The sequence below is a fragment of the Periophthalmus magnuspinnatus genome, chromosome 4 (assembly GCF_009829125.3).
Source record: "Periophthalmus magnuspinnatus isolate fPerMag1 chromosome 4, fPerMag1.2.pri, whole genome shotgun sequence".
Lineage (NCBI taxonomy): Eukaryota > Metazoa > Chordata > Actinopteri > Gobiiformes > Gobiidae > Periophthalmus > Periophthalmus magnuspinnatus.
In genome coordinates, this window is record NC_047129.1 from 28,854,168 (window position 1) to 28,871,467 (window position 17,300).

At 38.8% G+C, this 17,300-nt stretch overlaps 2 protein-coding genes across 3 annotated transcripts in view; one reads left to right on the top strand and one right to left on the bottom strand.

Moving 5' to 3' along the window:
- The window catches only part of ankmy1 (ankyrin repeat and MYND domain containing 1), a 295,837-nt gene that overhangs the window by 134,621 nt on the left and 143,916 nt on the right, over positions 1 to 17,300 (bottom strand). The window lies entirely within an intron of this gene.
- plvapb (plasmalemma vesicle associated protein b) lies at positions 126 to 13,291 on the top strand. 2 transcript variants are annotated; one of them, XM_033965733.2, is made up of 9 exons: positions 126 to 465; positions 998 to 1,174; positions 2,926 to 3,013; positions 4,488 to 4,689; positions 6,073 to 6,292; positions 9,091 to 9,240; positions 9,946 to 10,065; positions 11,825 to 11,917; positions 12,013 to 13,291. In XM_033965733.2, exons 1-9 carry the CDS (start codon positions 265 to 267, stop codon positions 12,019 to 12,021), a joined length of 1,260 nt encoding a protein of 419 aa, XP_033821624.1. In that variant the 5' UTR covers positions 126 to 264; the 3' UTR covers positions 12,022 to 13,291. The 2 variants fall into 2 exon arrangements, with proteins under 2 accessions (XP_033821624.1, XP_055077430.1); XM_055221455.1 differs by lacking the exon at positions 12,013 to 13,291 and having other exon boundaries at positions 140 to 465; positions 11,825 to 11,994.

Here is a 17,300-nt window from a genome sequence, read left to right on the forward strand (position 1 = left end):
GTATTTCTCACCAGGGCTGGAGCAGAGTCCCGAGTCGAGGAGGAGTGAGGGAGGGAGGATCCAGGATGCAGGGGAAGTGTGTCTCCATCTCGTTTATAAACATGTCCCCGTGCGCTCCTGAGGTCAGAACATACACAACATACGACTTTTACATAGACCCCACTATCTGCTCCACCCCAGAAGACACGTTTAAGAAGACTTTTCCAAAATCATTTCTCTTTGGTTCACCTTCTCTCCATCGCCACCATTTCGCCCCCGTCGGCCATGTACAGCTCCAGCTACTCCCGGGCCAAGTTGGGCCTGGACGCACGGGAGCTCCACAGACCCAGAGGCAAAAGCTGCGGTTACTACGTGAAGATTGTGTTTTTCTTTTCGTCTCTCATCCAGTCACTCATCATCGTCAGTCTCGTGCTCTTCCTGGTGTACGGGCAGCCGGAGAAAAGTGCAGAGGAGAAGAGGGTGAAGGTCAGTCACTTTTACTGATGTTAATGTTTGGGTTTATTATTGCAGTGAGTTTATTTTTCTCATAGTCTATAATTACAGTAAAAATACAATCTAAGAAATAGCCTATAATTCAGTTAAATGAATGTATAATGACTTATTTTTTCAGATTTTTTTTAAATATATGTATTTTTTTTATTCTACAAAAAACAAAAAAAAACAAAAAAACCACACACACAAAAAAACAAACAAAAAAAACCAAAAAAAACCTAAATGCATCCAATGATTAATACCATAAACTACAAATAATAAGTATATTATTTGGGGTTATATAAAATACATCCATGATAATAACTGTACAATATCTAAAATGAAAAAAAAAAAAAAAAACCCCACACACACACACAATCTGGATACTTGGATTTTAAAATAGTTATACACATATATTTACCAGGCAGTGTAATGTGCATTGTGTACTGTGACATTAGCTCTACTAGCACGTACTAATATAATGTAAATGAAATATAAGTGTTCATGTTGCTGTTGTACTGTTCAGGAGTTGGAGCAGAACATTAACCATCTGGGAGAGATCAACCTGCAGCTGCGTAAAGACAAAGTTGACCTGAACGCTCAGATCACGGCTAAAGCTGCAGAGAAAGCGGCAGTGGAGAAGGAGCTGGAGACGGTGAAGGCGGCAGCCAACACCACCGAGTACGAGTTCAAGAAGAAAGTGGTCAGTGCATCCACCTCTCTATACGTCAGAGTTATAACATAGGGTCATTTAAACAGCTTTAATCCGCTTTTATAAGACATGAAATATATTATATGAAGGTATGGAGATGTTAATGTCCTGCCTGGAATGTTCCATGTTCATAAAGACGGCAAAATGTACAAACATGACTTTCCACGTTTAAGTTTAGGATTTACAAAAGCATAACTTAACATAAATATGAGTGGTCCAGTCCAAAAGCCCTGAACATCAGAATGATGAGACAAAAGGAGATCTGAGCTCGGAGAGACGAGAAGTGAGCAAGTCTGGGGAAGTCTGGGGAAGTCTGAGGAAGTTTGAGAAAGTTTGAGGAATTTTGAGGAAGTTTGAGGAAGTGTGTTGAAGTTTGTGGAAGTTTGAGCAAGTTTAAGAAAGTCTGAGAAAGTTTGAGGAAGTTTAAGGAAGTTTGAGGAAGTGTGTGGAAGTTTAGGAAAGTTTGGGGAAGGTTGTGGCAGTTTGAGGAACTTTGTGGAAGTTTGAGGAAGTGTGAGGAAGCGTGAGGAAGCGTGTAGAAGTTTGAGAAAGTTTGCGGCAGTCTGAGGAAGTTTAAAGAAGTTTGTGGAAGTTTGAGGGAGTTTATGGAAGTTTGAGGAAGATTGTGGAAGTTTGAGGAAGTGTGAGGAAGCGTGTAGAAGTTTGAGAAAGTTTGCGGCAGTCTGAGGAAGTTTGAGGAAGTTTAAAGAAGTTTGTGGAAGTTTGAGGGAGTTTATGGAAGTTTGAGGCAGTTTGAGGAAGATTGTGGAAGTTTGTGAAAATTTTTGGAAGTTTGTGGAAGTTTGCATTCGGTCCATACACACTTTTAGCAAGAATTTCATGTTCCATGTTTTATAAATGAGCCCCTTGACCTGTAACTAGGTCTAACGGTGTCATTTGCTTGTCCCAAAGGAGAAAGATTTGTTTAAAACTGTTGTGTCGTTGTCATGACAAGCGAGACAACCGGTGACGGATTCTCCTGCAGAAAAGTTACACAATGGGGCTGGCAAACTATTTCTCTTTTTAATTTAGTTTTGAAAAGTGCCAGTGTGGACATGGATTACTGATTAAGAGTGAAATGTTTATTGTTTATTGTTTATTGTTTGTCCTCATTCGGTCCTGGTTTGGGTCCAGTTTTGTCCTGATGTAAACTCTTAGGCTATTTGTGTTGAAGAAATTAATAATGAAATATTGACAAAATATAATATCTTGATATCTTTTTGCATTATCTCAGTCACAATATTCAGAAGATATTCAAACACTGCATTCAAATGTGTTAAATGTACTTGCAGATGTCTTGTTTGAAGTTCAAGTCTTGTCCAAAATGTGAAAATTAACCATAAAAGTGCAAAAACATCACTTTACTCTTGTTTGGGAGACTACACTACACTTTTATAGACGATATACTTAATGTTCTAATTTTGAATATCTCCAAAACAACAATTATGACAACAATATTCATATTTCAGTAAAATTCATCTTTAAATATCTCTGTTTTCCAGTTTAACCCAGATTATCTCTAATTACATTTATTAGCACACATGGGATTTTTACCTCGCTTCATTTATCATCATTTCATCTCCAACACAAACAAATGAGCGTTCTTTACAGTGTTTATCTCCGCGTTATAGAGAGGGATCATTTCCTGAGGCATTGTTGGCGCTTTCCTATGGGGCGTCAGTGCAATAAAAGCAAAGATACAGCACAGTTAATTTTCCCTTATGTGTTTTGTCCATCCACAGAGCGACCTCGAGAAGCAGCTGGCGATGGCCCGCAGCATGGGACGCACCACGCCAATCCAACCCCCGATCGTGTTTAACCCAGCCAGCAGTGAGTAGAGTTAAACTGTGACGAGAGCGTATACTTCAACTGTGTACTTTTGTATAGTATTCAGTCACATTTACTCCTATTCAAAACTCATTAGGGAAAGGGTTTGTGCTACTTTTCCCACTGTTTGTAAGTATTCAAGAGATAAATATGAAAGGATTTGAACATTTTTGTTGCTTGCAGAGCTCCTTCAGATATAATTTAGTCCAATATCAAAACTAAAATGTCTCCACCTTCATTCGTGTTGTTTTATTTTGCACGGGGCTGCAAAACAACAGCAAATAAGTTGTTTTAAGCTGTTTTAAAGCCTCCAGAGAACCAGTGCAGTGTTGATTTGTTGGTCACATGAACATAGAACATTTTACACAATTTAATCTACTTTATATCAAATTTTAGCTGCAAAACATTTCCCAAATTCTCCATTGAATTGAATGGGATTCCCACTTAACCGGAAGTGCCACTGCAAAGAAAGTGCAGTTTAATTGCATTTATGGTAAAAGTGGGTGGGATAAGGTTAAAAAAAGAAATAGGATATAAATAATTAAATGTGTTGGCATCAGTTTAGTTCATTTATACTGTTTTTTAATGGACATAATGATTTTTTACATTGGTTTGGACTGTAGGAAACATCATATATTGGGCATGGGGACGTTTTATTGTATTTTTCTGCTAATGTTAATGAAAAACTGTTAGTCTTATAGTGTAATTGTAGTGAAATGTGTGTTTTTTAACGTGTGTTCACCTGCTCAGGGACTGCACAGGGAAAGTAACAGTAGCAAAATCTGGTCCAAATCATCTTTTCGGTTGTAAAATTAGTAGATTTGTATATGTTTTCTGACAATTAAAGAATAAATAAAGACAGAAAGGTGCATTAAAGCTGCACAATGTACACGTCTCTGTTGGGAGATCTGGTTAGACTCTCACCAGGAATGTCCCACAGCATCTCTCCATCTTTCATTTATCCAGTTTGAGGCGTCTTTGCCCGTTATACTTCTACATCTTGTCACTTGCTTGTCTCCATGGAGATAAATAAGTTTCTAATACTCATTACCCACAGTGCTTAGCAACGCTGTCAATCAAACCTGTTGCTAACGTTAGTCGAAGCGTCGTTGAAGAAAGAAGACGCCTGATTTGTGTGTTATTAACGTTCAAACACCAGGATCATGTTGCGCGGGTTAATGCGAACATTTTAAGACCAAAATGACAAACGTGACAGCAGCAGTTACAGAGAGACAGGTGAGAGTTTTTCAATGTAAAGTGAACTGGAGCCAGAGTCGATGGAGCGGTAGCCTTCGTATTTGGAGAGCAGCAGCTAGCAAATAAGCTACGTCCAATTATATGTACAGTCTATGGTAACACACAAACATCTCCATGAATCACCAATATGAATGTGTTGGCTAGAATTGTTAAAAAAAACCAAACCACAGATATTTCTGAACATAACTGAACACATCGGCCTTCCTCGTGTCTCTTGCAGGTGAAGTGAAGACCCTCCAGACCCTTAACGCTCAGCAGAAGGCCATGATAGACCTGATTCAGGCTAACTTCACTCAGATGGTGAACTACCTGAGTCAGGAGAGAGACACGGCTGATAAAGAGAGAAACCTACACCACCAGGAAGCCATCACTCAGAGGAAGGAGAACGCCATGTTAAAGGAGCAGCTCACCGTCTACTCCAGGTACACCACCCAGTTTAGACTCCATTTATTTCTCAGTTGTGAAACAGGGCTGTAGTTCTTCAGTCGTTTAGCTGTTTAATCGGTCGATGGTGTCTTCGTCTATCAAGGAATAAAGGTGTAAATGAAACAACAGCAGAAAGGAGAACGTAAAAAGACAGATTAAACTCACGTATCACAAGTTAGCCTTTTTTCTGCATAAGTACTAGTTTTTGCATGAACTCCCCCTGCAGGTGTCGTCTTGTGAGTGTAGTTTGGGTCAGATACAGACAGCTACGTAATAGTTTTGAGAGTTTTTGCCACGCCGCCTTTTTCGTCAACTAATCGATCAACAGGGCATGAGCAAGAATTTCGTTAGTCAACTACAAAGACGGTGTTTAAAGACTATGCAAGAGATCAGGCGAAACATAATTTACTACGATCCAATAGATTCTTTTTTCAGACCAAGTTTAGTTTGTTTCGCCGGCTCACTAACCCTCTAACGTAATTTATTGTGTTAATAGACATAATAATAATAATACATTTGAGTTATATAGTGCTCAGAGTGATGGTGAGTTTCTTTGCGTAGCCACAGCTGCCCTGGAGTAGACTGACACAAATCAGGCAGCCAATCTGTGCCATAGGTGCCTCCGAACCAAAACCAACATCACTGTGAACAATGCTCGGATCTAACATTTGCAGTTTACTGGTCAGGAAACTAAATATATATTGAAATTAAACTGTTAGCAGTTGTAACATGTCGAAAATTCAAATCCAGTTGTATCAAACGAGCAGCTTCTTTTGAATTTACATCTATTTAAATATCCTCTGTCAGTAAAAACATGTGGTTTGGAGCAGAGTTCAGGCTTTAAAGGAAGAAATGTGACAGTTTTTGAGTTCAGTTTCACAGATCAAACGTTAGCCTTGTCAGTGTTTGTGAAATTAAACGGTATTTTAGTGTTTTTTTAATAAAATCAAATCAAATCAACATTAGCAGTTCTTGTTTTTTTTATCTATTATCCCAAAGCCAGACTCAAAGGTGACAGAATCCTTTTCTTTGTCAGCCCCTAGATTATTGAACAGCGCCCTCTGCCTGTCAGATCCTCTCAAAACCCAGCTTTCCCCCTGGCATTTAACAGGATATCTTGATGTTTTATAGTTTTATCGTACTTTGCCTCTGTAACGTCTTATCTCTATATTTGTTTTGGGGTTTTTTTTTGTAGATTTTTTATATGAAACACTTACGGCAGCTGAAGTTGTATTCAAATGTGCTGGATAAATAAAACTGAATTAAATTATCCTATATCTCCCAACATTGTCAAAGCAGAAGCAAAACTGTCCATAACCTGTAATGTAATAATATGCCATCTATAGTTCTAGCTGTAATATTTTTTGTTTCACATGTAGGAAGTGTAAGGAGGACTTTGCTCAATCACTGGACGGAATCAAGATCGTGACCAGTGAGTTCCTGAAGAAAATCAACACCCTGTTCCCCCATCAGATGAGCTTCCACCTCTCCTGCTCCAGTCAGGCCGAGCAGATGGAGAAAATCCGCAACAGCTGCACCAACCTCTCCAGCGACGTCGAGAAAAAATTCCAGATCTACCTCGACGTAATGGGAGACAATGTGAGTGTGCAAGCTCAAACCGATCAGATTAACTGTCAAAAGTATCGAAAACCAGATGCTAAAACTAATATCAAAACTAGATACTCGATAAACAGATATAAGGCCACCTGGGAATATAAAGGAAAGTGCAATTCAATCTTGAAAATCACATTCTATGGTCTAAATAAAGTGTTTTTTGTTATGATCGTGTGAAATTTTAGTATCGTGACAACTGTGAGATGTTTCTTTCAGTTAACAGATAGTTGTTTTGAATGTGAAAGTGAATGTGAATATGGTATTTTTACTCGATTTTACCCAGATAAAGCTGATATGAAGCAACTTGAAGATGACTTTTACTAACAGATGGAAGTGTTTTCATCAAAAGTACAAAACTGACACATTTCCTGTTTCATTTTGATGTAATTTCAACTCAGTCTTAGGCCTAAAACCTCATGTCTCAGGTCATGGAGTCTAAGTATAGACCAGTTAATGATTATTCCAATACTTAATTAGTTGTGATTAATTGATTAACTTGCAGTAGGGGTTGTATTGTAGCGTTCTGGTGTAAGTAAACACGGCAAATTGCTGGTTGTGTTTATTTCCTCAACTCAAGGGCTGCTGTCGGTCGTAACCCCACGCCAAAACAAGAGCAAAACAACAGCGGTCTCCAAAACAGACCAGGATCTGATGAATTGAAGCTTCATATTAACGTGTCGGCAAAGCAACCAAGTGTCACATACAAAAGAGACAACACATAAACCATTACAAGAACAACAAAAAGTGTCAATTCTGAATTAAACACTAAATATCAGATCATTACATTATTTTAAATTAAGGCTGAGCGATATGGTAAAAAATAAATAGTTTGCCTTTTATTCCTTGATCTCATTTTACATTTAAACAGATGAATATGGCTTTTATATTTAATTTAATGGGTAAAACCGTATTTAAAGTCCAAACTCTGCTCCAAATCCCGTGCGTTTTTAAACAAAAGATTCGCTGTAAACCTGCCAGTTAAAAACCCCCCGAGCATATCGTGTCAACTGGATTTGACACAATTAAAAGTCCAGTATTTATATCCTCGGATCCCAGAATAGGGACTGTTGCCATAACGATTAGCAATTCAAATCAAAATATCCTGTCATTTGAACGGTCAACTATTCTCAAAATGGCAGCATATAACAGGAAGTGAAGCCCATTAGAATGTTTTCCCACATGTTGTTAACATGCTACAATAAGTAGGAAAAGCTCCCAGTGAAAAAAGTCCATAGAGTCATTAGTTTAATAAAATAAAAAGTCAAAATCTGTGGAGGTATTTTTATTTTCCACAAATTTCAGAATTATTTTATGAAGCCAAATATAAGTCTTCTATAGCGCATGATTTAGCTTTAGTTTGTACCTGTTCGATCACGCTAACCTGCCTCTAAAGTTAAGCATTTCCGATTCCTCTGCCATCTTCAGATTTCCTTAAACCACTGGAATTTTCCTAGCTGTGCGTCGGACAGGAAGTCAGTCTGATAGGAGGAAGCTGGAACTGTCTAATTCCTAAAAAATGAAGAGACACATTTGTCCTCTGAGGGTCAAAACAGTGAGAGTGCACGTCTGCTGGAACTGCACCGGCAAATATCCCCGTCCTCAGCTTGACCCGCCTTTGTCTAAACAGTGAAAAACACAGGAGCTAAAATCTGTCTTAAAGAACAAAACGGTTTTGTGCATGTTTTTGTTTCTTTTTTGTTTCAGGAAATGATTTTGTGTATGATTTTATTTGCGCTCTGCTTGGGAACTTTTAGGACTATTTAAAGTTGTAATTTGAAGAGAGTGATATGACGGAAAAAGGCAGAACGTGCAATTACGAACTTCAAAACCGATTGACTGAAGGATTGTAACAAAAATCAAACTTTTATTACATCTATTTGAGAGAAAACAACAGACGTTCCCTATGCACAAATGCACAAAGATCTTACTGTGTATTTCTGCCAAAAGAAGCTGAAGTACGTCTGTCTGCGTTGCCACGTTTATTTAGGTTCACCTTTGGCTCCACCCAAACCACCACACTGCTCTGTGATTGGTCTGAACGACAATTTAAAGTGGGATTAAACACCTAAACTCCGCCCACAGCCACATTTCAAATAGAGCCACTAAACTGGGCAGTGCTTGGAGGACAAAAGGCTGATTTATATTTCACAAACCTGAACCATACCAGAGCTAATCAAGGTCCAGGTGCATTGTGGGAACGATTCATTTGCAAACTGTAGCTGTTCTGAGCTGTTTTAAATCAGTTCTCCGCATAGTGTTTGTACATCAACCAAACACAGCCTTTGCATTTGGCCGAAATTTGACACGTAGAAACTTTTTGGCTGAATCTTCAAATCTACGTTGATGTTTATCGTGTACAAGCATCCACGTAGATTTGAAACCAGCCTTAAAGGGGAGAGTGAGGAGAGAGAACGGCCCGCACTGCAAACTCCGCCCCTGCAGCCAGGTGTTTGAAATCAGAAACACCTGGGTAGTCATGCGTGAAGTCACCAACTACTGGAAATTGCAGAGGCCACTGAAGGCAGCACACACTCAGTTTTAGACTTGTCAATTTTCCCAGTTTGCACTAAAGATGCCAAAAAACACTAGTATTGAAAAAAAATATTGCATTTAGTGTTGAGTTCCTCTTTAGAACCAGATGGAATATTGTGAAAATTCATCTTGCTGAGCCGGTTTGATTTAATTATGACATGTTCAAGCTGTTTTTTCACATCGGAGTTGCTGGTTGTTATTGATGGTCTGTCGATTTTATAACATGTGATCAAATTGTTGCTTGTTTGCAGGTGGCAGAGATACAGGCCTTGTCCAGTCGCATGGAGGTGGTGAACACAAACCTAAAGTCCGACCTGAAAGTGTGCGAGACGACTCGGGCAGAGAACGCCGCCGAGGCCGCCAGACAACTGGAGCTGAAGCAGAAGAACCATGATAACCAGGTACGACGAGGAGACGTGATGTAAGCTTCACACATGTTCTGGTTTGGTCCTGGTTTGGTCCTGGTTTGGTCCTGGTTTGGTCCTGGGTTGGTCCTGCTTTGAGCCCAGTTTACTTTAGTTTGGTTAAAGTGCATATGACAGGTTTTCATGTTTTGGGATAATATCTGTTGTAAATATTTATCACAGTTTTTAAGTTAAGTGTCAGTTTGTGGAAAAAAATGGAGAAAAAAAAGTACAAATATACAGGAAGTAGTTCTCATTTCTAAAATAAAATGCCTTCTGAATCTGTCATCAACACCAAAAGTAACTGCAAGGCAAATAATGCATTTTTCTGGCAGTTTATTTTTCTTAGTCTAATCATAGTTATCATGTAAATTAGACAAGTTTTGGCCCTTGCTGACCTTATAGTTGGAATTATCTCTAAGCATTTCATATCTGCTGTCTGTGTCCAACCAGGAAGTAAAATTATAAACCAAAAACTAGAAAAAAAAAAGGTTAAGGTATTTAAAATCTCAAATATTATCATGTTAACTATGTTGTAACTTAACTATGTAGTGAAATGAGTAGTCTAACCCTGTCTTATGCACAAGGTCTGGTTTAGTTACAGGCTTTGTCCCAGTTTTGAGTGTGCCTTAATTCCACATTATCATTTGGTGTACTGCATATATAAACATGTTTAGACTAAGCTGTATTGTCCGTTTGAAGGTGGAGAGGTTACTGAACGAACAAAACCGACTGAGAAACCAGAAGAAACTGGAGGAGGACCGGTTGGCCATAGTACAAGATCAGCTGAAGTTGGCCAAGGCAGAAGTGGCAACCTGTAAGGTAAACATACTTATTGTTTATTATGAGCTAATTGTTAAGCTTCATGATGTAATATTATAGATTTTTAAGGTCTAGAGCTTCACATAAACATATTTAGTGTAGTTTGCTCCTCCCTTCAGACCAGAATTGAACAAGCAGCAGACATATTCTTAAACTATTATTTGATATAGGCCTAACTTTTAATAAACTGCCTATTTTTGTAAATGTATAATAATCTAAATGTACATGTCTAAATGGCAAAACAACTCTTAGTTTCATACTATATAAGAAGTGAAACAGTTAACATGACTAAAATTGTAAAAATACATAATCCTCTGCAAAATATGACCAAAAGATTGAAGTTGAGATGCACTTGGAATATCTAATTTACCAGTAAAGCCGTACAAATCAGCATTTTGTTTTGAACGCCATATACTTAATACTCAAATTTTACATACTGTGGCTTTCTGTTATAAGGAACATGTTATTTTCTGAAAACAAGAGCTACTGTAGACTGTAACTCACGCCAAAACAAGAGCAAAACAACAGTCTCAACTCACAAGAGCCCATTTTCAAACATAGAAACCAAGTGTCACATACAAAAGCAGTTACATTAACACAAAAACAGTTACAAGAACAACAAAAGATGTCAACTCTGATCTGAACTAAACACAAAAACATTAGATCGTTACACTATATTCAAAAAAACATCCACAATTTCATCAGTATTTCAATAATCTGCCCATCTTCACAGTCCATAAACGATGGGTCGTGCATGAAATTACGATTATATCAAACCAAGTAATGCTGATAATAATTTTTCCCTCACTACGCAGCGTTGTCCGGCGCTAGGAGAGAAATAAGGGCGGGGCTATGTGGCAAAAAAGACTAAATAAAATCACACTTTTTTCTTTTCAAAATCTACATTAAAATGACTTTGTGTATTAATCTTATGAACATAAACAAGACATACTTAAAATCTGTGTTTAAGGGGCGACAGTAGCTCAGGTAGTAGAGTGTTTCTTCCATAATCTGAAGGTTGGCAGTTCGAATCCTGCTCTTGATATAAACATCACTGGTAGAGGAGTTAGATCCACTGTCCCACATGTTGGCGGTGCAATCGTTGTGTCCTTGGGCAAGATACTTAACCCACCTCACCCCCAGTGTCTGTGTATGACTGGGTGAGTGGTTACTTGATGTTTAGCGCTTTGAGTGTCTTGAAGGTGGAAAAGTACTATATAAAAATGTGATAATTTACTAATTAACTATCTGTAAATAACTCAAATCACTTGCTCCAATGTCTGCTCCAAACCACATACTTACACTGACAGAGGATTGTGGCTGTGGACTTTTCAATCAAAAAGACCAAAGTTGATCATTTATATCTGTGTAATCCCTCAGTCTAAAGTCAAAGCCAAAAGTAAAATCTGTCAACTGGACATAAAGTTGGAGGAGTGAAGACGTTTCTTGGCTCATCGAAGCGGCTCGGATCAGCAGCGAAACGTCTTCACTCCTCCGTTTTTGTCCAGTTGGCAGATTTCACTTTTGTCTTTTACCGTCGCTCGCAGTCATGTTTACATAGTCGAGTGTGGCGTCAGGTGCCCAGTCAGACACAGCAGAACGGCAGCAGTGGCAGGAAGGATGGTGAGTGTGAGATAACGAGAGGGAGGCCATTTCCACGGTCATAGTTCACCTCAGGAGCAGGTCGACCCAGAGATGTGCGACCGAAAAGAACAAAATGTACACAATCTCTGTTTACACTGGACTCTCCGTGTTTCAGCCTGGACCTAGAATGGGAGGGGGAGCCATGATTCCAGGGCTGCAGAACAAACCGATCACACCAAACTTGTTATCACCAGTGAGACCTCCTTCGGTACGTCAATCACACAGATAATACTGCACGTTTCACACCAGTCTTTCGCCGTTCTCACTTTGGATTAACTGTGAAATCATTGTGTTTATTTGCAGGGGAGATGAGATGCAGCAGCGCACCATCCGACTCTATGATATTAAAAAGACTTAGCCGCTAACTTAGAACTACAAACCTGTGAAACTGGTGAGAATTACATTTAAGAGCGTGAATGTTTTAAATTCGAGATATTATGCTTTCTCTGGTGTTTGTATCTAGATCATTATTTAACATTTTGCTCATTGTAAACAGCAAAACGTCTTAATAATTAACCGGGACGCAGCGACTTCCTGTTCAAAATCGCAAAAATTATTCTTTGCTGCAGCATTTCAATATATCACACAAGACATTTTAGCTATGTTGTGTATATTTTTAAAAATTCATTATCAGCGGGGATGGGGAGTAGGTGCAAAAACACATTTTTGAACCCCTCAAGCCTTCAAGTGCATATGACATGTTTATTTGTTTTGCTAATTATTACTTTTTCTGGTTTGGTGGGATAGTACTAGAGACTGTTTATATAAATGCACATAGCTAACCTGCTAGCCGCCACGTTCCAAACAGGAAGTGAGCATGAGCGCACGTCCGGCTCCATCCACTCTGGCTCCAATTCACTTTACATTGAAAAATTGTCACCCCTCTGTCTGTAACTGCTCATTTTAGTCTTAAAATGTTCGTATTAACCTGTGGGGATGATCGTGGGGTTTTTATTTTCACTGTTGTGTCCATAAATCAAGATATGAACATTAATAACAGACGAATCAGGCGCCATGACTCAGAAACTGTAAACAAATCGGTGTTTCGGTGTAGTTAGCTCCTCCTTTCAGACAGATATAAGACAGTGTCCACCAGCAATCTGTCCAGAACTGAAGAAGCCACTTGGACGTCCAGTTGACAGAATTTAAATTTGTCTTTTGCTATGGCTCATACCTGGACGACTGAGGGGTTACACAGACATGTTCTTGTGTTGTCATATGCACTTTAAATGCAGGAGGTAAAGATAAGCATGAGTCAGTTAAACATGGTGAGGAAAAACGATCACGATTTTGCATAGTATGTCTTCTTTATATAGATGTGGATAACCCGATGGCGAATGTATATACATGTAGTTGATGTAACGGTCAAACGTCTGTGTAAATAGTGTAAATACAGTATACAGTATGATCATATATGTCTATAGTTATGCTTAAAGCGCTGTTTAAAACACTGTGACTCATGTTCTCACTCAGGTAAATGTACGAATGTCATGACACTGTTGTAAATAGTTTTGTTTCATTCATAAAGATTTAGGAAAAATACTGAAAACGTTTTATTTTAATGCAATAAATGAGTGCACTTAAGTATGAGTATGTTTGAGTTGTCTACACGAGACGACCCCACGACATACCGCAGCAGTGTCTCACCTCCTACGGACACTTTAAATAGCCTCATTGTTTCAGTCTGATACAGAAAAAGATCTCTCCACAAATAGACAATAAAAGCACCCAGAGAGCTATAATGTTTTACAGTCATTTTTACAGAGCGTTTAAAACTTCACAGAAGCGGTGACTTCAAGTGTTCTCACGTTTAATATTTCCGCTTCCTCTCACATGAACAAAGCGTACGGACCCAACTCTTAAAGGGCTCATATTGTAATGTTGTTTCCTCATCACAAACAGACCTGGTGTTGTGTTTTGTCTCATTCACACATGTTCAACCAGCGGAGTTCTTCTCTCAAACAGAAAACAACTGTTCCACATTGTGATGTCATAATGCGGTAATACAGGAAGTGCTCCACTGTGTTTTTAAACTCCACACACCTTCACTAGAGTCATTTGGATCATTTCAGTCCTGTAATTGCAAATCTCTACTGAACTAAAGGTAAAAAAGCAGCTGTTATCGTGACATAAGGTGGAACAGAGCATTTTGAGCTTTGGAGATGTAGACAGACTAATAAAAACTCAAACGTGTGAATGAAACAAAACATAAGTTGAGGTACGTTTTTGATAAGGCAACAGCATTTTAACATGGTTTAAAGGTCACAAGAGTCACTTTTGCGTGACATAAGACCTTTAACCGACTGTAAACTGCCGGATTACATTAAATATACCATAAAACAGTGGTGTAGCACCAAATTCTGGGCCCTGGGTACAAATCATCTTGGTGGGCCCACACTACATGTTGTCTAATGAAAAATGCCCATTACTTCGTGAGGGGTCCCTCTCTGCATTGGGCCCTGGGTAAACAGTACCCTTTACCCCCCCCCCCCAGTCCGACTCCCCTGGTGCTAAATCAGTTCAAACGCTTTATCATTCTATTAATAATTAGTTTGTTGTTACATTTAAACGATTATTTGCTTAAATTAAATGCTTCACAACTGACCCAAAGTGCTTTTACTCTGGCATTACTGCGTGTAATTGCATTATATAGAAATTAGACATTTTAAATACTGATTCAACATAATTAAACCTACAGATCCGAAGTATATTTTTCAAAGGGCTATTTTAATTTTACTTTTTGTTTTACATCAAATCAATCAATTAAATAATCTGGAGCAGCTTCGACTGTGCTGTAATCACACTGTGTTCATGCAGATCAGAAACTAGATTTTCCCAACTTTCAAATAATGTATCGTATAAGAATTTAGGCCAAGGAGATTTTATTTTAGGAAATCTACAGTAAATGCCATGAGACGACAGACGTACATGGGTGAAAATAGGTCGTTTGTTGGAAACAGGTAAAAACAAAACTGGAGTTTTACTTTTGTAACTGAAGAGCAACGAGATCCAGATCAGAGGTGGTTACATTTACTCAGTTACATTTACTTAAGTAACTTTTTTAAGAAATTGTACTTTTCAGAGTACTTTTCTAGCAGCATACTTTTATTCCTACTTGAGTAATATTTGAAGTAACAGTAGTAGTAGTAGTAACAGTAGTCTTACTTGAGTAAAGGTTGTGCAGACACTGGGGGTGAGGAGGGTTAAGTGTCTTGTCCACGTTTTGTTTGTATTTTTCTGTATTTGAGCAGGGCGTCCATGAAAAGAGTCTGAGTCTCTCATTGAGCTGTCCCTGTATAAATAAAAATAAATAAAAATAAAATGAGAAATACCAGCACACAGTATGATTCAGAGGGTAAAACAAAGTACCATGATTTCCTCCACAAACAACAAAATCTCCAGTCTTATTCTGCACAAAACTGATAACCCTTTAGATCAGTACAAACATATTTGAAACGTGACTCTTGTTTTCATTTGTCAGTTCATATTTCAGTCTTTTTGTCAGTTGTGGACACGTTTAAAATGTGAACTTTGAACAAAATCCTGTTATAAAACAAAAATCACAAATCCAATCACAATGTTCAGAAAAATTGTAATTAGATATTTTTCCAAAAACATGCAGCCCGATTGTACAGAAGAAGTACTCAACTGTGTTGCTTAAGTAAAAGTACGCATAAGAGAGCAAAAAAAAAAAAGAAAAAGCAAAAGCATTACATGAAAAAATTGACTCAAGTATTTTGCGCACCTTTTGAGATGTAATAAAGATTCAAATGTAGTGATTTTGATAAACTTTTGTGCTGAATTTTGTTCAACAGAAAAAATTCAATCTTTTTTTTCCTTAGCTGTTGCGTTAAAAAGGTCTCAAGCAATAATAAAAAATACTTTTCTTTTCAGTCCTGTTCAAAAATGTAATGGAGCAAAAAGTACAGATAACTGCTCTCAAATGTAGAAAAGTAAAAGTGAAACATATCCACTGTAAAATTGTACTTTATTTACTTTTACTTTGTTACGTTGGAGCGCTGCGTACAGGCCTGGTGCAGGGGCCTGGCATGTTGCATAAGACACATGATTCTCACAGATACATTGGAGGGGCCCAGGTGAGAGCACTGTCCTGAGGAAATCCTCTGTTTAACATGGTCCAAGTGTTTTTCTGTTCAAATGAGAACAGGGCGTGTGTCTGCATCACAGCCTCATCTGCTCATAACACTCATTAATCTAACACAGGAAAACTACTGCTGCCACCGCTGGAGCTCAGAGAATAACGAACGCTAACTAATTTGGAACATCAGGCTGTGCGTGGACCGGAGCTTAACGGGGAACAGGGTGTGTGTTTTTAGGACATTAAAGTGGCTCTAAGTGCGTCTCAACTGTGTGGATAAACAGGAGGGTCAAAGAACGCAATCATTTAAGTTGAAGAAACATGGCGCAACTTTCTGGAGGAAGCGTGGAAATAAATTAAAACTGTACTTTGGAATATTACAGCCAAAGAAACAACACTTCCATGGAAACAAGCAGGAGAAAACCCTCCTCCAGAGAGTCAGGTTTGTGGAGATGCAAGCCCGCTCACAATCATGCTTTCCAGAGCAATAAAAACATACAAAAAAAACAAAAAAACAAGCTTTATTTTAGTCTATTTTTGGTTAAGAAGTTACGCAGTGGAGCTTTAAATAAATTGGATATCCTGTGTTTATTGTAAAAAAAAACTAAAAAAAACGAAAAAACCTTGCAAACCTATAGTTATGAACAGTTATAGTTTGAATTGCACACTTGAGTAAATGCTAAAGTGTAATCACCTAGTTTTACTGTAGTGTTTTCTTACATTTGAGCCGATGTTAAATGTAAAAACGACACGTGTAAGCAGCAGGTCAGCAGTAGCTCCACACAATGCTCTTGTCAGTGTGATTGTACAGAAGGAAGAGCCACTTCATAATTTACTACTGCAGAAATCCCCAGTTTTAGCTCTGCCTTCCCCCCTGCTCCGTAATCCATCACCAGGACATGAAAGAGCAGCAGAGAGACTGACAGGCCGGAAACTCAGCCAAAACGCTCCGAAAAAACACACAAGCGAACAGCGCAGGACCCCATAGACCCCCACAGGCACGGTCCCTAATGCCGTCACACAGGACAGCGAGCGGGGCAGAGGTGAGCAGTTCAACCGGGAAACATAAATATTTGATCAAGGACAGATTGACAGATGAACAAAGGCACAGACAGCTCTGCCTCAAAAACACTGGTTTCCCACAGAGTACAGGCAGGGATAGGCCTATAATGTGCACTAAGACTAAGGCGGAGTACTGGCACGGGGCAGGACTGAGGGAGCGGATACAAGAAAACCAGTAAAAGCATGTAGACTTATGCACTAACTTAGAACAAAGGGTAAAAGTCATGTGGCTCAGTGGTTAGAGCAGTGGTCCCCCAGGTCCCCCAAAAAGAAGGTCAAAGGATCGTTTCCTGCTCGAACACACACACTGCAGGGTATGAATGTGACTGTGTGAGTGTAGGTGGTGGTCAGAGGGGCCGATGGAGCAGATTGGCAGCCTCGCTTGCGTCAGTTTGTCCCCGGGCAGCTGCGGTAGTGGATTATCACAACT